The 24,792-nt window shown below is 39.7% G+C and overlaps 1 protein-coding gene across 19 annotated transcripts in view; it reads right to left on the bottom strand.

The window, feature by feature from the left end:
- Positions 1–24,643, bottom strand: part of MBNL1 (muscleblind like splicing regulator 1) — a 220,840-nt gene extending 196,197 nt beyond the window's left edge. For 4 of the 19 annotated variants that reach the window (XM_063916084.1, XM_063916091.1, XM_063916095.1 and 1 more), the window contains exons 1-2: positions 24,348–24,594; positions 793–1,717 (exon numbers count right to left, since the gene is read on the bottom strand). In XM_063916084.1, coding sequence (XP_063772154.1) covers positions 793–966 — 174 coding nt within the window. In that variant the 5' untranslated portion in view covers positions 967–1,717; positions 24,348–24,594. The other 15 variants (XM_063916093.1, XM_063916097.1, XM_063916098.1 and 12 more) reach the window with 12 other exon arrangements.
- Between the last annotated feature and the right edge of the window lie 149 nt (positions 24,644–24,792).

Raw genomic sequence — 24,792 nt, 5'->3', positions numbered from 1 at the left:
TGCTGTACACCGGGGACCTCAGCTCCTTGGTGGCCACCGCTGGAGGGGGACTACTCTTTTCTGCTTCACAGAGCAGAGTGTGGTGGCACCTGATGTGTGGTGGCCCCGGGACGACCGGCTCTGCATTTACCACCACTAAACCGTGACTAAAATAAAACACATATATCTAATATTTTAAGTACAGTATTAAAATAGCACAGGATATGATACATTGTATCATAATATGTTTTTACGAACATTTTTTCTCCAAGTACTTTATGAGGCAAGATACAGCACAAACCCAAAAACAGTTTGTCAAAAGAGCAATCTGAATTCATCGCTGATTTTATACCGCTTAAAACTCAGAAGGTAAAAACCACTACAAACTACTGTATGACACATGTAACTTGCCTCTCATATTAGTGAAAGGGGAAAATGACAAATTAACGGAATGGTCAAGCACATGCATTATCAGTAAACTGTAACGGAAAGGAACACTGTTATACACAAAAAATGTAGCCACATATAGCCACACAGAATTTATTGTATCAATTAATTTCATATTCATAAAAAGAATAATGTAAACAAAATACTAGAATGCTAAAAGTATTACAATACTTTACTGCCGAGCTCCCTACTGTATCTCACTGCTGTATAACAATTCTAATAACAAAAAAAGATAACATTTTCTATGCTTTTCTTGAATCGTTAGATCTCCACAGATAACACCAGCAGCCATATATAAAAGGGCATTTATCAGATTTGTTTCTGTTTAATACCTATCCTAAAAAATGGAAAATAATGTTTACTCACTTTCAGTGAATCAAAGCAGGCGATTACGTGTCCATTTTCAACTTGGCAGCTTTTCGATGGGTGTGCAAATTTACATTCTGTGTCTGGCCGTGAGCAAGTTCCTCTTTGAAACTCCCGACACACCTCCAGCGTTAGCCATTTTGTGTCCCGAATCTGTGCCATACTAACAGCCATACTTAAAACTTACAGGTAGTTAAAAACTTCTCAAAAGTCGAGAAATAAAGCCAAACTCCAGCCTTTTTGATTTCCTTTTTTTTTTTTGTCGTGTTTTTTTTTTTTAAACTGTAAAACTCTGCGGTCTGTGTCTGCATACAGATATCCCACTCTCGCTCTTCACCGACAACCTTAGAAATAACAGATTATGTGTCCTGCAATGTTAAAATCATTTGGCGAAATTAAATAGTGGCCTGGAACTTCTCTGTACTCTCAGCAACCCATTTGGAGTTCTGATATTCAGCCCAAAATGCAAGCATGAAAAACGTGGCAGCCCCTGTGCTGGCACAAAACTTCCAAGCTTCTCTCAGTAAAGTTTTCTGAAAGGTAATCTCCACACAGCTGAACTGGCAATTCAACTGGGTTCTGCGGTGCGATGGGTATTGATTAGTTTGGCATATATAGATGTAGCACTACAGAACAATAATGGGGGTTTAACTCACTGTCCCTCTGTCTCTCCTTGATTCTTTAGCAGCAGATAACTTAGTTTTTCACCAGATTGTTTTTTGCTACTATATAACAGTATAAAACTGCCTTACGCACAAGAATTTCACTTGATTAAGAACAGGATTAGGGGGGAGCTGTCTAGATGAGAAGGGTGGATGGGCTCTCGTTGCAGTGTAGCTGGCAGCAAGCAAGGCAAAAGCAGAGACTGCTCTACAAGCGGGTCCAAGCAGCAGAGACGTCAGGAAAGGCACTTCTTAGTACCAACCTGTAGAGAAAACAAACACGATATAATGTTAACCAAGCAGCATTTTACTTTCTACTGCACAGTTTCCTCCCCTTTCCCTAGTACCTGCAGCGCAGAATCTAAGCTTGCCTGTTTCTCCCCATGCAAAATACTTACAGAGTAGCATATTGCAGACAGCCATCGTAGATTTATTAAAAAAAGGGGCTGTTTCCCTTGTGAAGCAATGCATGATAGGAAGATAACCAATCACAGATAATGTTGCAGCAATATTCTGGGCAGGAAGCCAATAATGTGGGTTGTCTTATGAAAGGTTGCGCTTGTCAGAAGCTCATTACTATGCAATAAGCAAAGAATATATCCATCAGATGTAAATAATTCTTCTGCACCAGCATTTGCATGTGAGTTTTGAATTTACTCGACATGCAGCATGCAGTTAGTGGGCTGAACCATGTTATTTTTCAATATAACAGCCCTCCCTTCCCTCAAAAGGGGGGGGGGGGGAGAAAAGAGAGAAGCAGAAGCCCTTGGAAAATCACTAGACGAAAAGGCAAGCCCTAATACTGCAGATCACTTCCAGGCTGGCTCTTCTCCTACGCAGCCTGCCCTGCCTTGTATACAGTCTGCATTCAGTCTGCTACATCTCACACACACGAGTATAGACGGAAAGGAGGGGGGTTTATAAATGGTACATTCTTCTGACCTATCACATTTACTTCCTACAAAACTGTAAGCGTTCCCTGCCTATGCACACAAACCTGCATTAGCCCGTGCTGTAAAACGATGCTGCTCAGAAAGTAGGCACTTTGTCAGTATACCACTGTATAGTGTGAATACACACAAAAGCTATCTATCCTGCCACTTATTTTCTCTGAGAGGAAACAAAAATAACTTCAAACCACGAGAAGAAATCTAGCAAACATGCAAAAATAGAGACAGCTACGTGTGCTTCTCTCCAGTTCCAGCCACCGTCAATGGGTTTTTTGATTCCAGAAACACAATAAACTGTAGCACGCTGTTCCACTGCCAGAAAGTAGCTCTATATATTAATAACATGCCGACACTGGTCTTGTCATATGCAAGCCATTATCTTCACACCTCTGGGCTTCTAGTTTTAAAATGGCATGTTACTTTTAGCATTTTCCATTGCTTCACCACAAAATGGTGACACCTTGCCAGAATACAAAACACGTGGTAGAATCCGCCCTAATTTCATGACACATCTTTGCTTTTTTTTTTGCAATACAGACTGCACTGAGATGAGTAGTACACGGTTGATGTAAGTGAGGTAGCTCTTCACATAACTACCTCCACATAACTACCACTATCACCTATGACATGAACACACACACGGAAAAAAAAAATGGCAACCCACAGAAAACTAAGTATATATTATATTAAGGTAAAAGATACGTAGAATATTTAAAATCCTGAGATTGCATTTACCCTTAATTAATATAGGTAGTTTGGGGATTTTAAAACCCTGGAATTCATTTGACTTATTTGTAACAATGTACCTTCTAATTAATATCTAGTAAAAAATAATTTTCTGTTCTGGGGCAATTGCTTAACATCCTAAAATATGACACTAATATAATTTTAGGTATTAACTGCCAGGACGTTGATATTGTACCCCAAATCCATGCATACTGCTCTATAAGACTATAACCATCTTGTCTAGTATCAAAAAGTTATGTGCTAAATATCTATCACTATTAGCATCCCGTCTTTTATGTGATATTATTGAAAAATAATTTTAAGTGCTCTATGCCCACCTATTTAATAAATAATGCAAGCAGCTAGGGGATGCTAATGGTAGTATAAGAAAGTGATAAGTGTCCTTAGCTTCCTAAGTATTTTTTCCGCAAAGTTCCACATTGTTATAAAAGTGCTCTTGAAATTGCTTACTGAAACAAGTCAAACAAAATGATTTTGCAGTGTTCCCAGCGACACTACTGTGTATCACCAGTGTCACCATGCATATAGCTATTCTCTATGCTGTGGCAGTCAACTCCAGCACACCATCTGCTATAACAAGGTATTTCAGTTAATTATATCCATACAGTATGTCGGGGGAGACAATTTTGAACTTTCCAAACACAGCCTTTTCATTTTTAACACTATATTTTGTATAACTCTTGCATTTAAAAATGTTGATGAACCAAAAGCTAGTATTCAAATTATTGCTACTTTATTTTTTCAATGTACATTCTGCAATGATCTGCAGCCGAATCCCAGAAATAGAACTCAGTAGTTTCTATTCTCAGATTGGGACCTTTACCAATAACCCTTTGTGCATACAGAACATAAATAGTTCTCCTGTCATAAACAGAACTGTTGTCAGGAACCATACCATATTGTGACATAAAGACTGTGGGGCAGATTTATTAAGCTCGGTGAAGTGATAAAGTGGATGGTGATAAAGGATCGGCCAGTCAGCTCCTAACTGTCATTTTTCAAACCGAGCCTGTGACATGGAAGTTAAAATCTGATTGGCTGGTCCTTTATCACCTTCCACTTTATCACTTCACCGAGCTTAATAAATCTGCCCCTGTATTTCTAAGTAAACATTCAATCTTTGCATACTCCCATGTACCGACATTCCAAGTATTTCTTATTTTGCGTCTTCATGTGCTTGGCTTTAAACTTCTTTACCTTTGAGAATCCATATGATTAAAAACTAAGTGGAGCAGATATGGGCTCTACTTTCTTCCCATGCTGATCATGAAATGACTCAGTGGCATATCTATAATGGGTACAGGGTGTACAATAAACTCAAACACACAGGTCCAGGGATGGGGGAACCAATGTTGCATATCCTGCATTAATGAAAGATCCCCCAATATTGAAGAGTCTCTTCAGTGATACTCCCAAAGGTCCTCCCAATGGCACCATATTGCCAGCTATTTATTTTGATACATGACTGTGGTGTTGGGGGGTTTCTGCGGGAACCCCATCACATGCCACCAGGAAGACCTTTTCAGGTGTGTGTGTGTGTGTGTGTGTGTGTGTGTGTGTGTGTGTGTGTGTGTGTGTGTGTGTGTGTGTGGGGGGGGGGGGGGGGGAGGGGGCAACTGCATGGTGATGGCTGTTAAAATGCCCCTGATACATTAAAAACACCCATATTAAGAATTTCTATTTTTTAAAACAAATTCTGAGAGGCTGCTTTTAGACTTTTTCCATTTTATGATCATCTCTTCCTATTCAGAATGGGTACAAGGTGAAACTTTATTAATATTTGCTGAAGAACTGAACATTACACACCAGGTAGGTTCACCATTGAATGTGATCAACATATCTCTATAATTGGTTTCATGTGGGAAAAAAATTACAACTCCTTTCAAATTTATGTTTTACTATCAGGACATAATAATTCTCATCAACTACTACAATGTTGTAAATCTAGTTGTATGAGATAAATAATATACAGTATGAAATTTATCAGAATTACAGTGTAATGTATGTACTGTATTAAATAAAATTTAAATCAGCGTGAAAAAGTAATGTGCAAATAATAAACACTATTTTTGCTTTCACTGCAATAAAGGTGGTCATATGCTGCTAATCAAGTGTCGTTAATGTGATCACTATAAAGGGCTACCATCTCTATATAAAGGCAAAAACTTGAGTGTGTAGCATTTAGGTTTGTGTTAACAGAAAAAAATTATGTGTACAGGTTGAGTCTCCCTTATCCAAAATGCTTGGGACCAGAGGTATTTTGGATATGGGATTTTTCCGTATTTTGGAATAATTGCATACCATAATGAGATATCATGGTGATGGGACCTAAATCTAAGCACAGAATGCATTTATGTTACATATACACCTTATACACACAGCCTGAAGGTAATTTTAGCCAATATTTTTTATAACTTTGTTCATTAAACAAAGTGTGTCTACATTTACACAATTCATTTATGTTTCATATACACCTTATACACACAGCCTGAAGGTCATTTAATACAATATTTTAATAACTTTGTGTATTAAACAAAGTTTGTGTACATTGAGCCATCAAAAAACAAAGGTTTCACTATCTCACTCTCACTCAAAAAAGTCCGTATTTCGGAATATTCCGTATTTCGGAATATTTGGATATGGGATACTCAACCTGTATTATGATCTCAAGCAAATAATTGTTGGTGCTCATCATTCTGGAAACGTTTATTAGGCCATTTCTAAACAATCTGAGGTCCATCATTCAACAGTAAGAAAGGTTATTTACAAATGGAAGAACACTAAATACTGTTGCCAAGATTCTCAGGAGTGAATGTCCCAACAAATCCTTGCAAAGATCAAGTTATATGATGCTTAAATATTGCAAAGATACCAAAAGCTGCACAAAGGAATTGATAGTCTTCTATTAACAAGGTAAATGTGTAAGTTCATGACTCTACCAAAGACTAAACAAGTGTAGCTTTCATGGAAAGGCCTTTTCTGAATGAGATACAAGACATATAGGGCCAGATTCAAATGTTCTCCCCCCCTTCTCAGCTGTGATCGCGCCCGCTGGCAGTATTCGAATGTTACTGCTGACGGCTGTGACAAGTTCATTTCAGCTCGCTACAAATGCGCGTAAATAGACCAGTCTGGGCGCTCAAACGGGTATTTTCACAATCGCGCCTATTACTTTAGTCGGGTTTAGGTGATTTGCGCGCATAAACTTGACTGTAATGGGCGCTATCAGCGCGATAGCAGGGAGCATTTGAATATAGCCCCTCTATCTCCAGTCACTTTAGATGGGAGATGGTGGGTGCAATAAGATTAAAATTCCCCCCACAGTATGGAACAATGTACTCTGCAGTTGGCAATTAGAGTTGTTTGACCTCAATGACCTTGTACCAACCAGATGCAAGGTTTCCTTTGCTAGACAGATGGTACGGACCTACGACCTCACCTAGCTGGTTAATCTATAATCTGCTATATACTGGATATCATCTAGATGGTAATTTATTTATATTTTAACATTCAGTATTATATGGTTCTACAATCTCAAGAGCCAATACTAATTAAGCGACTGATCCACCAGAGAATTATCTCTCCATATACCCAAACTATTGGATTCTGATATTGGACCTTTTACAGTTGTAGATTTGAACAGATCATTTATGTCCATCAATTTTATGATTATTATTATTATTATTATTATTATTATTATTAATATCTGTATTTCTTATTTGTAATTCATTATTTTGTATTATGTAATTCTTTTTAATAACTGTTAAATCTACTTTCTTTCAAGCCATATTTAACGCTGTTTTCCACACTTTTTCTATTCACAGAATAAATAAAGCTGGCACAGCAATGCAACTATACAGTGTAGCTGGAGCGAAACAGTAAAGGTAAAATATTCCTGGCAGAGTTTTGGAACAAATACAGAATTATTAGTACAAATTTTCACAGAACATTTTATAAAACGTAGCTAAATTGTAGACTACTCCTCTGTGAGTACATACTCTACTAAAAGGGGACCATTTTGGATAAAGTCAATAAATACTGGAATATTGTAGCAAGTGAAAAAGGCAAGAATAACAAACCACAGCTAGACACTTAGCGGAGTAAAGGTACAATTTCACATCTTCAATATAATTATTGACAAAAGCCCCCACAAACAAATAAGGGGAGAGTAACTTGGTGAGGCGAGAATCCCAATGAATCCACAAACTGAGCGAATTAAAATCTATGTATAGGACTGATGTTTTTGATAACCACACAGTCCTATTGTGGAGACATATTCATTGTTCCAGGGAATGTGCACATATGGATCTCCTTCAATATTAGGAGGCATGATTATTATTATTATTATTATTATTATTATTATTATTATATTCATGATACTACTAATCCCTTGAAACTGTGCTCCTAATTGACTTATTAATGAACTTGATTTGAACTTTTTTGCAATGAAGTATTAAACCTACGTGTATATGTCTTAAATTTAAGGGTATGTGAGGAATCGAGTATACTACTTTCAAAATTGCTATGCTTAACATTTTAAATCTAAAGCCTAAAAGTATTGTAACCAAAAATAGAGTAGGTAAAAAATGGCGCTACCCAGTAGCTAACATACAGTATAACAAATTTAAGCCAAAAAAAAAAGATAAAATACATGACATACATTAACACAGGAATGAATATCCCATCGAGATAATAGTACAAGTTGGCTTCTGTACAAATAGAAGTACAGGTTGAGTATCCCATATCCATATATTCCGAAATACAGAATATTCCGAAATACGGAATTTTTTGAGTGAGAGTGAGATAGTGAAACTTTGTTTTCTGACAGCTCAATGTACACAAACTTTGTTTAATACACAGAGTTATTAAAAATATTGTATTAAATGACCTTCAGGCTGTGTGTATAAGGTGTATATGTAACATAAATGCATTCTGTGCTTAGATTTAGGTCCCATCACCATGATATCTCATTATGGCATGCAATTATTCCAAAATACGGAAAAATCCGATATCCAAAATACTTCTGGTCCCAAGCATTTTGGATAAGGGAGACTCAACCTGTACTACCGGGAAGGTTGGAGGGGAGCTGCAGGTCACGATGCAGTGCAGAGTAGTCCGGACTTACCCTGCACAAGCTCCCTGCACAAGCCTTGAAAAAGGAACACTGAAGTTCTGAAACGCGTCAGCGCCAGTGCCTCTAGGGACATCACAGGAGAAATTGCGTGTAAGGACTATAAGATCTGGGAGCTTGTGCAGGGTAAGTCCAGACTACTCTGCACTGCATCATTCTTTTCAAATTAAACTAAAAAAAAAAAATAAGAAAAATATGCAGTTTGAAACCCAATACAATAAAGAGGATTTGTACTTTGAAGAACTGAGAACTTGTCATTAATATTTAAATAAAATACATTGTTGGTTCATCTCCGTAATTACACAGTTAGAATAATGAATATAAATAAAGACATTTGAAAAACTCCATGCAGAATAATAGCACATTGTGAACAAAATTTAAGTGAAGGCTAATTTGTGTCAATTGCTAGATTTAGCATTTCACAAGTAATTACATTTCTTTTTCCTTTTTTTTTTCACAGTTTGTTATGGTACCTCATCTTACCTCCAAGCAAATGTAATATATTATACATATTATAGGAGATACAGTGAGTATTGGAAAAAAATGATCTTCTCTTGATTGCACAACCTCCATCTAATATGCTATGCATTGCTACCTAATAAACATCAAAACAAAGGTTAAAAAGTAAAAAAACAAAATAAAACTACAAAGTACCTTAAAGGATAACCAAACATACACTGTAAAATGTGTCCTGTGAAGAAATGTTTTAGTCGATAGGCATAGGATTTGTGCATTTACTCCCCTCATACTACTTTAACTCACTTTCATCAACAGAATGTAAGACTTTCTATGCTTTGGGGTCGATTCAAATGTTTTCTTCTGCGGCCGCCACGAGAGGACGCCCAGCAGCAGCAATTCAATTGTTCTGCTGTTTGGGCGCCCAGTGGCTGCAGAGGACACAGTTTTTCTTGCAGCCTCCTGAGGCGCAAGACAAAATGTGTTGAAACTGGGCACTTTGGGCGTCCAGATTTTAGATGGGTTTAGTCATTTTAGGCGGAGATATATTAAGCAGTGATAAAAGTGGAGAAGTGAGCCAGTGGAGAAGTTGCCCATGGCAACCAATCAGCTGCTCTGTATACTTTAATAGTATACAAATTATAAATGTTACGTCAATGCTGATTGGTTGCCATGGGCAACGTCTCCACTGGCTCTCTTCTCCACTTATATCACTGCTTAGTACATCTTCCCCTTAGAAGGCTAAATACAGTCTGTTTGGGCACGACATGCGCAATGTTCATGGACACCCAAAGACAATTGAATTGTGACAATTGTTTGAGCGTCTAAAAAGTCCGGTTAAGACAGGATTTTTAGACCCCCAAAACAATGGAATTGGCCCCTTAATGTTTTTTTTGTCTTCAACTGCTAGGATCATCCTCTTACTATATGTATCTATAGAATGCAGTAAAAGCAACTCTATCAAATGTACTGTATACTATATTTATATTATACGGAAATGTATTTTATTAGCAAATCGGGCAAAACAAAATCGCAAAAGAGATCACTTAGGGGCTCATTCCGACCCATTCGCATGCTGCTGGTTGTCGCAGCGGTGTGAACGGGACGGGTCGTGTCTGCGCGGCATCCGCAATGCGCACGCGCTTCGTTCGACCAGAAGACCGAAGAAAGTGATCACTGGCGTGATCGCAAGAAGATTGACAGCAGGAAGGCGGATCCGGAGCAGCAACTCATCGTTTCCTGGGGGTGGTGAGTCCAATGCAGGCGTGTCCAGGCGTTTGGAGGGCGGATGTCTGACGTCAATTCCGGGACCTGCATCGCTGGATCGATCATACAAGGTAAGTAACTCTTACCCTGGTCTTGTTCTACACAAAACTTTTTTTGCAAAGCAGGGCTGCACAAGCGGTCGCAGACCTGCTATGCAGAAATATACTCCCCCATAGGCGGCGTCTAGTTGATCCCAGAGGCAGCAAAGTTGCTACGTGCGATCAACTCGGAATGACCACCTTTGTCATTTGATTGTTGCAGTTCTAATTTCAAGTCACTGCAGAACTAGCAATCAAGCATATAAAGATGCTATTTACTAATCTGCAGCAAAAAAAAAGTCCATTAGAGCAAGTGAGTGGTACTTTGCTCCTGAGCAATACTGGCCCGCAGTGGGAAGACCGCTCTTACCACTTCGAGCAAGTGAGTGGTACTCAGCTCCTCAGCAATACTGGCCGGCAGTGGGAAGACGGCTCTTACCATTTCGAGCAAGTGAGTGGTACTCTGCTCCTCAGCAATACTGGCCGGCAGTGAGTAGACCGTTCTTACCACTTCGATCATCTGAGTGGTACTCAGCTCCTCAGCAATACTAGATGGCAGTGGAAAGATGGCTCTTACCACTTTGAGCATGTGAGTGCTACTCAGCTCCTCAGTAATACTGGCTGGCAGTGGGAAGACAGCTCTTACCACTTTGAGCAACTGTGTGGTACTCAGCTCCTCAGCAATACTGGCCGGCAGTGGGAGGACGGCTCTTACCACTTTGAGCAACTGTGTGGTACTCAGCTTCTCAGCAATACTGGCCGGCAGTGGGAAGATGGCTCTTACCACTTTGAGCAAGTGAGTGGTACTCAGCTCCTCAGCAGTACTGGCCGGCAGTGGGAAGATGGCTCTTACCACTTTGAGCAAGTGAGTGCTACTCAGCTCCTCAGAAATGCTGGCTGGCAGTGGGAAGATGGCTCTTACCACTTTGAGCAAGTGAGTGCTACTCAGCTCCTCAGTAACACTGGCTGGCAGTGGGAAGACGGCTCTTACCACGTTGAGCAACTGTGTGGTACTCAGCTCCTTAGTAATACTGGCTGGCAGTGGGAACACAGCTCTTACCACTTTGAGCAACTGTGTGGTACTCAGCTCCTCAACAATGCTGGCCGGCAGTGGGAAGACAGCTCTTACCACTGCGATTGGCAGTTCTGGTATCTCTGGCTGGGCATACCTGATCCAGAAAAAAGTGTGCAACAAAATTTATCTAGATGGTATAAAGCAGGGATGACATTTCATTCTATACGTACACAAGTTCTGCAAAGTTACATAAAGAACAGAGTAAGAACTAAAGACCCAGCAAATTCAGTAAACACCTTTCACTGATCACTATATCCTAAGGAAATGTATTGTAACAGGAAAAACTAGTAACATGCACATAAAGACATTTAGGGGCAGAATTCAATCATTTATATTTATGAAAGTGTGGGTTTTCGCTATTCTAGCTATTATCTTCTAGGGGATGCGCCGGAATCCCTACACTATTCAGGAGACTGGCGCTGGAACACCGGCAGCCGACATCCCAAAGGTAAGTATCGGGGTTCAAGTTAGGGTCCCGGGTGGGGTTAAGGTTAGGCACTAGGGGGGGTTAAGGTTAGGGTTAGGGAGGGTAAAAATACTTAGCCTCTCCGAGGTCCGGATCTTCAGTGTCGGGATACCGCTGTCAGTCATATGACCGCCAGCAGCTTACCACCGGGATGTCATACCCTCTTCTAGAAGGTGCTAGATAAATAAGTAGAATTTGATTGGTTGCTATGGGCAACTATCTCCACTTCTATAAACCCACACTTTAGTAAATATACCCAATAGTGTGTTTAGAAAGTTAGAGTGTTCTTACCAGCCTGATCAGCATCAAGACATCTCCTCTCTGTAAAATAAACTCAAAATCTTCACCACAGCTTCCTAACTACAGCTCCTCTCCATATTGCGAGCTCCTGGATAATGGGGATCTCCTGGTAACTGGCAATTTCCCTTTGTTTTAAGTTCTATGTAAACTGAAGCTTCAGTTTTAACCAGGAGCTGTAAATTCAAGCATATGACCTACTTATATTTATCTGTTTAACTAATGATGGCATCAGGATCACACATCAAACAAAGACTGGAGCAAATATTTGCACACGGCTTTCAGGATGGACTTAAATCTTTAAATGACAATTAAATTAACCCTTTTAACTTTATAATGTGATGTTTTAGAAGGTCTTAAAAATATTGTAAGAGAAAAGAAAGACCAGTCTGCATTTATTATAAATGTGGACAATCTTCCATAAAATATCTACATTTGGAAGCCTCTTTTTTTTGGCAATTACAGTGATACTGCATCGCTCTTCCTTGGTTAGAAGTACAAAACTGGGACACTTGCTTTGAGACTATTAATTCAAAATGCAGGATACCTTATATAAAAAACCCAATAGTCACATTAGGGAGTATACATATAGAAGTTTCAGTAACTTATAAGCATTTAGTTAAATCACGTTGTGAATGTGGGAAATACTCAATACACAACACATTACAGGTCTATAAGAGGGTCCTTCTCAAGCTAAGTGCCCGAAGAGCACTAACCAGGACTTGGCTGTATTGGAAGAGTAACATACATGTCATAGATGCCATACATGTTGCAGGAACTTCTCTGTTAAGGTACTCTGAAGCCTAATATCTAAATTCAATTGGACACTTTCTAGAATAGAGCTCACAATTGTAGTTTGCAAGTAATCTTCCAAGAATTGAAAACATTCAGAAGCAGGTTTTACCCAGCTTTTGAACTTGTTCTACCTTATGTTACCCCCACACACCAATATTGTTTTAAAAATAAATACTTATTATTGTTTTAGAAAAGTAGCTCTCAACAGGAGTGCTGGAACAAAGTAGTGAGCAACAGTGCACCTCCAGGTGTGCTGGAACACAGTAGTGGGCAGCACTGCACCTACAAGTGTGCTGGAACACAGTAGTGAGCAGTACTGCACCTCCAGGTGTGCTGGAACACAGTAGTGAGCAGCAGTGCACCTCCTGGTGTGCTGGAAAACAGTAGTGAGCAGCAGTGCACCTCCAGGTGTGCTGGAAAACAGTAGTGAGCAGCAGTGCACCTCCAGGTGTGCTGGAAAACAGTAGTGAGCAGCAGTGCACCTCCAGGTGTGCTGGAACACAGTAGCGAGCAGCAGTTAAACTCCAGCAAAACTCCAAATAGTAAGCAGCAGTGCACTTGTAGATGCTGGGACACAGTAGTGAACAGCAGATTACTGTATCGCCAGGTAAACTGGGACACAGTAATGAGCAGCAGTGCAACTCTAGGTGTGCGGGAACACAGCAGTAAGCAGCAGCGCACCTCTAGGTGAACTGGTACACTGTAGTGAGCAGAAGTGCACTTCCATATGAGCAAAAACAAAGCAGTTGCAGTAGTGCACCTCCAGACACACTAACTTTGTAGTGATAATCAGTAGAGCCTCCAGATATGCTGGAACACAGTAGTGAGCAGCAGTGCCCGTCCAGATGCTGTTACACAGTAGTGAGCAGCAGTGCACCTCCAGGTGTGCTGGGACACAGTAGTGAGCAGCAGTGCACCTTCAAATGCTGGAAAACAGTAGTGAGCAGCAATGCACCTCCAGGTGTGCTGGAACACACTAATAAGCAGCAGTGCACCTCCAAATGTTGAAACACAGTAGAAAGCAGCAGTGTACCTCCAGGTGTGCTGAGACTCAGTAGTGAACAGCCAATTACCCCCAAGAGAGCTGTGATGACACCACACAATTTTGGCTCTAATTAACACAACCTGGGGCTCTGCTATCAATCTGTATTGTACTTAATCACAACTCACTTACTTTCCAAAAGCATGCATACAAAGCAGCAAGACACTCCTATATTTTTCAGGAACAGACTATGGAGGGAATTCAATTGCACATGAAGTGTGCAAATTGTCGTTGCCGTGGCATTTAAACACCAGCAAAACTACCTCATCTCGCACCCTACACTCGCTCGGCCAAATACCATATTTGCTCAAAATTGCTCGCTACCCTATGGAGCTGTAAACATTTTTGTGCAACTCTGGAATGCTGTTAAACGTGGCTATTGCTGTGCTGATTCGGCTGGGCAGATTACTTATCCTGGAATTGAATTCCTACCTACAGTATGAGCCATTGTTTCTGAGAGACTGGACACACTTATTTTCCTGTGTACCTGTTACTCATGCTTCCTTAGAAAAACAATAAAATGAGTACAATAAAAGTGTTAACACACTATAAGGGCTGCAGGGGCTGGTGTCCTGTACTCCATTGCAGGTGGCCACTAGTCTAGGCCAATTGTCAGATAGTAGGGAGAGAATACATGTTAGTGGCAGGAATACATTGTAATGTAGTTTGTGCACACAGCATTCATACTGAGCGATACGTGCATCATTTGAAAGTCCTGAGCTCTTCTGCATTTAGAGATCCAGTGCTGTGTTAGGAATAGGGAGTTTCATATTCTGTGTTCAAATTGTGTACAACTGCTAAAATCCACTAAGCCTATAAAATAATATAATTGCCAGATTTGGCTAGAACTGTAGATGAAGAAAGCTTTATGGTCGAGACTGAATTGCTTTGCTGCTGAGTAGGAGCTTCATAAACATGTTTACATCTTAATTAAATTGTCTCTATCACAATTTGCATGGGCCGCCTATTGGACAGTTCCCTTCCTTCCAATCTGGTGGTAATTTTGAATTGTGTAGGAATAATGGTCTTACATATATTCATTTATTTACTGCTTTATTATCTTTATCTCTTAGTTATATGGTGTCACAAAGGTTCTAACAGTGCAGAACTTAGGGGTAACACATAACACTAATGTGGCAAAGCAATCAAGCACATATATTTAGCAAAAAAATAAATGTTATTGCTCAGTTACCATTTTCCACAATGCGATTTGGAACATAAAGTCTATACTTGTGTATTATTTATTTACAGCTATTTATATAGCATACACATAGTATGTAGCACTTTACAGGCAATATTTAGTCAATCACATCATATTTGCAGTCTATAATCCAGTAGGTTGTATGTTACTGTAGAAGTATGGCCAACACATTTACCATATAAGTGTTGTTTTTCTTATTTTCTTCCACAAGAATATTCTAAATGCTTTCATTCTATGTATGCCTCACTTTCTATATATAAATAGCTATTGCTGATGTGATACTTTAGCATAAACTTTTTCTCATGTAAGAAAAGCATGGTCTATAATATTGATTGTATCGGTATTTTTAGCTGGTTCTTTTACTAGCTGCTGACCATTTGTACATTGTGGGGGTTGGGAAAGTCAAATCCTGAACCTAAAAAACACACTTTCTTTAAAGATATATTTGGGATTTCAGCTATATTTACAGCCCTGTAAATAACCGACTCATCTATTTTTCTTTTACATTTTACAATGTAGAACAAAATCATGTTCCTTTTAAAAGCTCTTTGCAGCATAGTCATTCATTTATTAATGACCATCTGGGGATGTGGTCTTCACAAATGAACAGTAAGCAAAGTGAATCCTCAGCAATGATCCATAAAGTGATGTCCCCACCTCTTTTTCAGTTGAAAGTATACCACCAGGAGGTATTGCAACAAACTGACATTACAACACATATCGGTTATGAAAATAAACAGTAAAAGGTTTCTGTCCTTGCCCTGCCTGCAAGCCTTTTAGGATTATAAAGTAGGAGATGATTAAACATGTCTAGAACAGCTAGATGCACAAATGTACACTGTAAAATGAATCAGATATAATGGCCACCATTTTTTATTTATTTTAAAATGTATGTATGTAGAGTACGTGCAAGCAAGACAAAGGGGAAGTAACTATTTTTTCTATTACCAACTTTTCTCTCACAGAGTAACTGAATAAATGTGGTCAAATCACTGGGGCTGCACATGAGCCACCCACAATTACTATTCTCTATAAAAAATACTGACTTATCGACCTACCCGCATGGTGGAATACTAAGCACCACTATGCCATGCTACACAAGCTATAACTGAGGATGTAGCATTAGGGGCTAGGGAAGTAGCTTTTGTGATTGGGCTCGGGATGCAGAAGAAAGGGAAGTAAAAAAGGAGAAGGAGGAAAGTGAGGTCAGGATGTGCTCTCAGTTTATTTATACAAAATGTCAATTTGTAAAGGTTGCAAGCCTGGTGATACCTATAAATCCTCAATGTACATTCATTAGCAAATACACTGAGCTGATGGTCATCTACTGTATGTGCAACACACATTTTTCTGACACTTCTTCCTTCATGCATCTGAGGCAGGTGAAATAAAGTAGTTCCATAGCTCAAAGAAGAATGGACTCCTCATATTATGAATTTGAGGGTTTGAAGTCGGTACTGAATGTGTGTGGAGGTTCCCAATACACTGGATGAGCACACTCATAGGCCGAGATTCAATTGTTTCTCACAGTAGCTGTCACTAACGGGCGCTCAACGGAGCAATTCAATTGCTGCGCTTGTCCGACAAGAACAGCTACCGGCGGCGGCATTTCAGCTCGCACCCTGGCAAGCTGAAATGAGCAAAGAGACCTGTTTGGCTGCATTTTTTGCATTGCGCCCGACCTCTCTGGGCTCAATGTGCGCAATAAAAAAAAAAAATGATTATCACCCCCCTGATCTTCCATTGCTTTAGACAGGAGAACGGGTGTGTTAAAAAAATTGAATCTACAGTACATGACAAGTAGTCTGTAATTGCTTCTGCAAACCAAATCTTTATATAGTTTTATCAAAAAGCATGTATTAAAGAGGCAAAATTTGGTAATGTCCTGCAAAGTTAAACAATGTTTATAAGTTCTACGTTCTATTATCTGTTTAATATCTGCATGAAAGGTCCAATTTACTGTCATGAGTTTGGAAATTTATGTGACACTTCTGGTCAGAGGTTGAATTTCATCTAGTTGTTTACACATTGCACATGTGGAAACATTTGTAAATCAGGCTTATAAAAGTGTTTTACTATTTTTATAAGAGAAGCTGTGAATAGATTTTTTTTTTTTCAGAAATGTGAAATAACCTGCAGTCAACACCACTTACTACAGAAAGGAGTCTTTCCTCATTTTCCTGTGCACCTCTAGGGGGTGAGAAGTAAAATGATTGGAGATGCATTGCCATTGTGGGCCTAATTCAAATAGGGATGGAGTAGCGGCACATGCCGCAAAGTAACGGTGTTTGGTACTTTGCGCAAGCCCCGGACCCGTACAGCCAGATGCGCTTAAGGAGACGAGGAGGCACATGTGCAGCGTCCTCCGTTCGGACCCCTCCTCTCTGCCTGCAGCACTGTAGAGTCTGAGCAGTAGAGGTCGGCCATTTTTCCTGTGATTTCTCTACTGCGCATGCGCAAAACGCTGTGAAAATGGCCACTGCGTCATTTTCTCTGTGATTTAACACCGCTGCTGCCATCGGCATGGGACTCCAACGGGTAAGTATTAAAAAAAATGGATGCAGCATTTTCGGTGTGCACCACACACACACTGCACCCATTATAAATACGACAGTGCATACTGCATATGTGCACTAAGGGTCTGCAACGTAGCACGCAGCTCGGCAGCAGACTTTCAGTGAATGACAGTCTACTGCTGTTAAAGGGCGGGGAGGGGGCGACGACGGCCTCTGTGTCCCAAAACGGAGGCGTGTTGCTGCCATTGTGAGAGAGGGATGAGGCCAGGGTCTCTGTTGGGAGGATGGAAATTTCCAGGCATCTTTGTTGTATGTATGTTCAGTGGACGGCTTGCGCGACCCCATAATAACTCCGCCAATGTCTGAATCAGGCCCAGTGTGCCTTCATGGCACTCTGTGGTACATTGCCGCAAACTGAGCTGCCCACTTGCAAACTAATGCATTATATTGCCACAAATACACAATGAGCACCGTTTAGTGTAACAAGAAATACTCTAGTGACTTTCCCTGAAATCCTGCTCAGGGCTGATGTATGAGTATGACTACTCCCACAGCACTGCATCAACCCATACAAATATTTGTACAGATACATGGAGTGATTTATCAAACTTTCTGCCAAGGACAAGTGTAGCTATTGCTCTTAGCGACCAATCAGATTCTAGCTATCATTTATGTACTTTCTATCAAATGGTAGCTAGAATTTAATTGGTTGTTAATCCTCACTTGTCCTCTTTAGAAGGTTTGATAAAGCTCCCCTGTAATCACATTGCTAGAGGAAGGAATAAACATGTGCCATAAGTCAACAGTCATACCATGGTGCCGTATACATTAAGGAATAGGTCCCAGAATTGTGCAGTTATACATTATAGTTGTTAATGTGAAATGCATATCTACTGTATGTCCATTCTAAGTGTAAATGATTCATGTAAAATAGGTACCAACGGAGCATTGCATTTCATGGTTCATCACTTTTTACACTGTATCTTTGGCATAAGGAAAAAAGAATCTTGTCTTTGCAATAAATAATAGTTATATAACATGTTAAAGACTCAATAATGAGCAATTTTATCAAGACAGTAACAATAAAATAACAAAAAGAAAGGATGAGTGACCAGCCAGCAGAATAATACCCCTTTTCCACCTACGTACCGTATCCGATCCGGGATGTTTAACACGGCTACAACCCGTGTCGGCTCCCCCGTTTCCACTACACTTCGACACGGGTTATTCCCGTGTCTGATCTGTTTCCACCTAACCCGGGTAAGCTCTGTAAAAGCCTATTGCTGTCATTACAAATGGACTTTTTACTGTCTCATCAAGATGATGTCATCAAAAGGACCAAAACAGAGGGGTGGGGCCTGCTCACAGCATTGCAGCAATGGACGCCAGTGCAGTAGCTGTGTCTAGCATGGAGTCGCAGACTGTTTGCAGTTTACTGCTGATTTCTGCTACAGACAGCTTGATGCAGCTTTTCACCTTGTGCTACCTACTGCAGAGCTGGAGAAGGAGAGCTCAATTCTTTGCAGAGAGGGCTACCTATCGACGCAAATATTTGAAAAGGAGGAGAGCGCGTATATCATCCACTGTTGTTATTTCTCTCATAACAATGAACTGTACACCAAGCCGAAGAATGTGGATGAGAGATCGCAGACATGGGGAAGCATTCATGCAGACTATTCTAGCATATCAGGAGGAGCAGTGGATGGCAAACTTCAGGATGTCTCGCGCTACATTCGAGTATGTTTTGGAACTACTGTCCCCCGCAATAACCATGCAGACCACCAGGTTCCGTAAGCCCATTGAGCCAGCCAGGAGATTAGCGATTGCTCTCTGGTGGTATGCTACCCCTGGAGAGTATCGCACAGTTTCCAGTTTATTTGGAGTAGGGATTGGCACGGTCTGCAAGATTGTCTACCAGGTCATAAGGGATATGTTCTTGTAGACGATAGCATCCTTAACTGTTCCAGTCACCTGCCTTCTTATTTCTTCCTCTCCCCGAATATTAAGCAGCTCTTTGATCTCTGTGTCTGACCAGGTATGGCTAGCCATGTTGCTGTGCTGGAGCTTCTGCTGCTGTATATTGTCTGTTTGTTTGGAAGCTGCTGCAATAAAAATATCTGTATGTACCCAGCGCGACTTCAGAGTGTTTTGTTTGCAAGCTGCCTCAATGCCTGCATATGCCCAGCGTAGTGTTGTTTGCTGCTGCGGTGCCTGCATGTGCCCAGCGTGTCTCCCAGGGATGACATCATCTTCCAGTGCCCCAGAAGCAGCCAATCAGCGTCTCAGAGCGTTACTCGGGTCTGAAAACACGTGTAATTACCGTTTCCACTGCACCGCTATCCGTTTCATTACCGTGTTCTACCCAGGTAAATAGCCGGGTTGGATTCCCGGGTCACTCAACCCGTGTTGACCCGTTTCCACCTACTAAAAATCCGTGTCGATGCGCGCCCCCGTGCAAAAACACGGGTAAAAACAGCTAGTGGAAAAGGGGTATAATTATAATAAAGTGAAGTAAAAAGCGACACAGAAGCTTACATCTCTCATGCAGAATGTTCACACATAAGTCATACATTCAAACGAGTAGTGCTTAAATGCTGAATCTGACATGTTCAAATATTTCAAACTTTATCCCCAAGCATGCACACAAGTTGATAAACTTAGGCCAACTGCCTGCTGCAGCAGTAAATGTGGCCATTTAAGTTACAATATCTATAGGTTAATCAAAGGTGATTTCATATATTCTTCAGTTATCTCCACTATTTACTGTACCTGCACTATTTATTACTCACTTGGTCTATTGCATGCAATCCCACAACTCACTTCCCAGGAAACTCTACATTTATTGTAACACATTTATAATTTTATTCTATTTTCTTTTACCATTTGTTTAGACCAGAGTCTCCATTGGCTATACTGTCATTTTGCAGGGGTATATAATGCATTTAAGTTTTCTTACAATAAATGCAGTATCTTATGCTCACTGTAAAAGCAGAAGTATAGGTGACACCCTCCCACATGTTTGCACACTTTTACCAAACAGGGGTTTCCTGTTTAAATTAACTGAAATTCAAATAAAAATATCTACATGACTATAAATAAATGGAAGGAAAGTAGATTCTAGTCTCTTCTAATTACCAAATAAAAAACATCTATAAAAAGGTCTATAATCAAATAAAGCTAAATATTGTATCAAACCAATGCGATATATAGTGAAAGGTAACAATTCAGTTTTAATTTTCTTCATGAATAGACCAGAGATCCACCTATACCGTCTTCATCACTTCACATTTTTGATGCTTTGACTTAAAGCATCAACTACTATAACTACACTATTAATCTAACCACCTACATAAAAATCTGTGATGTAAACCTACCTGTAAGTAATAAGCATATAGATGAAAAACATTTGTAAAGCTGGACTGAGCATCAAAAACATAGATTGCAGTTTAGTATACAGGAAGGTGAAAAGCCCTTGTATCAGTGGTAAGAAATATAAGGGAAGTGTATACTAGTAGTCAATAATAGAAGGAAAGGGAGTGTCCTTATAAACAATATGGGTGCAAAGGTCACCCCCTTCTGCTGGCACAGTCACACAGGAGCCAAAGTATTAGACATAAAGAAAGAATATGTAATATACACTGCTAGCATTCATTTAACCAAGCTTCTGGGAATAATCTGGAGACATGGTGATCTATTTGTTGACCTTGCACCTTCAAAATTATCCTTAATTAGCATTAATCTCACAGCAAAATAGGTCTCTTTATATGGTTATATTTGCAGACTAAAGTCAGCTATATTTCTGCTAATCAATGGATCGGAACAGACTGTTTTCACTTGGCTGACAGAGTGCAACATAGGCTGTACACAGTATATGGTTGTCAAATGAGACCTAGAACATAGAAATGGGTCATTATCTAGACAATTATGAAAGGACAGAGGATCTCCTGTCTGTCCCAGACCTGTGTTTTATATGTAAAGAATCCTGTGCGTGACATCATTTACTGCACAGCTGACAGCTCCACTTTCTCAAGTACTAATCATGAGCTATTTTGGAGAAGTGTTAAAACAATAAAACTAAATTGTAGGTCTGGATAAGTTATTTCAAACGTTGTATTACAACTTCTTAAATAAACAATAAAAATAACATGTAGGAGTATTTTATTTTAGTTCACAAACTATCAGGTCCCCAAAATATATTCCTGAAAGTCAACACGGACTCTATTCATGATGTGATTACTTTACGAGCAATGTGCACTCCTTTTTATTGCAAGCTTATACTTTTTGTTTTAATATTTTATTGATTTAATTCTCTCCTGTTATCTAGGCAAAATATTTGGCCAGTTAATTAGTGGTATTTTTTGCAATATACTTTGAAAAGACAAGATATTGATATAAGACAAGATATTAGTTGGCCCCGCGGATGGCTGCCTCGGTGCTGCTCTGCCAAGCAGCCTTAGTTTTTAGTCTTAAATGTATAATATGTCTACTGTACAGTTGCATATGTGCATTATGAACTCATATGTGTAATGTTTGTAATGTATGCTACGTTTTTTTCCTCCATGTTGCTGCTTGGCGATGCATTGTACCACAAAGAATTCCTAGTGTACGTGAGTACACCTGGCCAATAAAGCTGATTCTGATTCTGATTCTGATATGGATTGTGGATTTCAGTAGACTTAAAAGAAGAAAAGCAAAATGACTATAACTTAAAAAAAGAAACAAAAAAGTGTGCAATGTGGGTTATAAAATAATAATATTTTATTATTGCCAATATATAGTTTGAATAAGTGTCTACTTCTCTTTCAGTACAATATTCTACATTACAAAATTCTACATTCCATTGCAGAACAATCTGGCAAACAGAGAGTTAATCTGCCGTCCTCCCTTGTAACAGTCACTAAAGTGGCAGCTTCAAAGATACACCTGTAGTGCATAATTACACAAGGTAGCAATTGTTATACGGCAAACTCTAATACTTTGATGGCTTCTGACGTCTTATCTTATTACTTGTCAGTTGTAAACAACCAGTCTGAGTTGTCAATTGTGTTAATGCTCTCATGTAAGTGTGCCCTTAATACCGTACATGTATTGCATAAAATTTTTTTGCACATATAAAATCGGAAACTCTGTGATCTACTTTAACAATGTCACTTCAACTATTCTCTATAGTTCTCTACTTATTATACACATATAGGGGGCAATTAACAGATTTAACCCCATTACATTATTCTGACTCACTAAATATGCTCCGAAAATTCTGTTGACTGTAAAAAATGCCTTTAAAGGAAAACCATACCAAAATGATGATTCTGTCTCCCTGATTGTACTGCTTCATTAAAGGGCAATAAATGAAAACATTTAGCCCATATAGGGCCACTATAACATACTGTAGGTCTACGTCATGCTGCACTGGGCCTCAGTGCAATAGGGCGCAGATCTACACCTGGCACGATTCAGACTGAAATCTGAGCTTGAGTCTCCTTTTCCATTAGAGTGCCCATGAGCCATTTTCTTCAGCTTCCAGTCACATGATCAATAAATTGTGAACATTGTGTCCCCAATGAGGAAGTAGAACTTCAGCACTGTGGAAACATGATGACATCACTTCCCATCTAAAGGGGTGATAATACTTAAGATCACCACTGCACCCCAGCAATTAGAGATTACATATAAAAGTGACTGGATACTACCAGGCATTCATTCACAACAATATTTGTAGGGGTGTCCTGGATCACGATTCCCTGCCCTTCTACCAACATTGAAATGTTAAAACACAAAAATGAACATTACAAACAAATGACACAAAAAATATGCTATTGTAACACAACTATAATATTGTCCAACCCATAAAAAGGAGTTAAGCCCTGACATAGTGATCACACACCACATAAAGATGTCCGCACACAGTACTTCCAACATAAACATACAAAAGTTAAACTATGTAGCTTGCCTTATATTGCCATCAGTGCATGCATAAAGTAAAACTATACTCTGTAGATCCAATCAATTCAATGTTAGGGTTAATTCTTGGGGTTGCACATATTGCATTACAGTAATTTTGAAGTATTTCATGTAAAAAAACAACAGATCTATACATGACTATGTACAAAATGAAGGCCTTATCAGCCCCCACAAAAACAACACACAAATCACTACAATTATTATTGAAAGTGACACCTCATGTCATTAATGCATGAGATACTGTGTCCTTGGACACTAAAGGGAACAATTATCAGTATTTCAGGAACTGGTTTGTTTGGAGTTGTTGTTTTTTTAAGAAGTAATTGAGAAACTTTGACAACACGAAACACACAGGGCGTCTTCTGCCTTTACAACTTGCCAAGAATCATACAGTACTGAAATATAGTGCTAGCCATATAAGGACACACAGTTAAACATGTCATGCATAATTTATAAGCAGCAGCACTTGCTTTAACCTTTCAGGGAAGAGATTTGAACCTAGATAAAACACATAAATTCTACATTAAACTTAACATATATACATGTGTGTTTCAAGTCCCTCTCAGACCCAACCACCCTGCCCCCCAAAAAATAAATATATATATTAATTATTTGTGCAGTGCCGTTATTTGTGTAGTGCAGTTTTTTTCCATTTAAAAAAAACACATTAAATACACCTGTTGGGTTTATTTTCTTCTGTCTCCTAACTGCACCCAGTTCCACTTCGCAGCTGAATTGCTACAGTTATGGCTTTGCTACATAGTGGCCACAGGCAGCTGGGGTGACCTGCAGCTGTAGGGAAGCTGCTTCTTGTGTGTCAGCAGCAGATGCACCGTGTGTAACTGTACACAGCAAGGACACCACAAATCACTGTGCTGCAACATACATGCTGATGGACACATTTACATCCTTGCACACCAGAGAGGCACATGAATAAATAGAGAAAACTTACCTCTCACATTTCTCAGACAGGCAGACTGTGCAAAGACCAACCAAGGCATTGTGCCAGTTATTTATTACTTGTTAAATAGGCTTTTCAGGAAGGGCTTATAGATCCTCCTGCCACTGGAGCATTATAACAAGCAGCAATCATGCAGCTACTGCAGCAGGGACAGTCTGTAGCACATACTGTAGCTGTGCAGCCTCTTATCTGTAATGTCTAGCTTGCCTTGCTTAGTGCTCTGCCCTCCCCCTCCTACCAGGAAGCATTAGGCGTTCATGTCTGGGGCCATAGGAATGCAGGAGAAGGGAAAATATCCCTGATCTCACAGCCTAGGATGTGTCACAACCAGCTTCGTGACAGATGGATTTCACAGCACCATTAATGTCATGTTGCAGGGCATGTCCAGCAGTCACAGGTCCATAATCAAATAATAACTTTGCAGCACCCTCCCCCT

Source organism: Pseudophryne corroboree, chromosome 4 (assembly GCF_028390025.1).
Source record: "Pseudophryne corroboree isolate aPseCor3 chromosome 4, aPseCor3.hap2, whole genome shotgun sequence".
Classification (NCBI taxonomy): Eukaryota; Metazoa; Chordata; class Amphibia; order Anura; family Myobatrachidae; genus Pseudophryne; species Pseudophryne corroboree.
The sequence above is the reverse complement of the archived record's forward strand: the minus strand, read 5'-3'. Positions and strand labels throughout refer to the sequence as shown.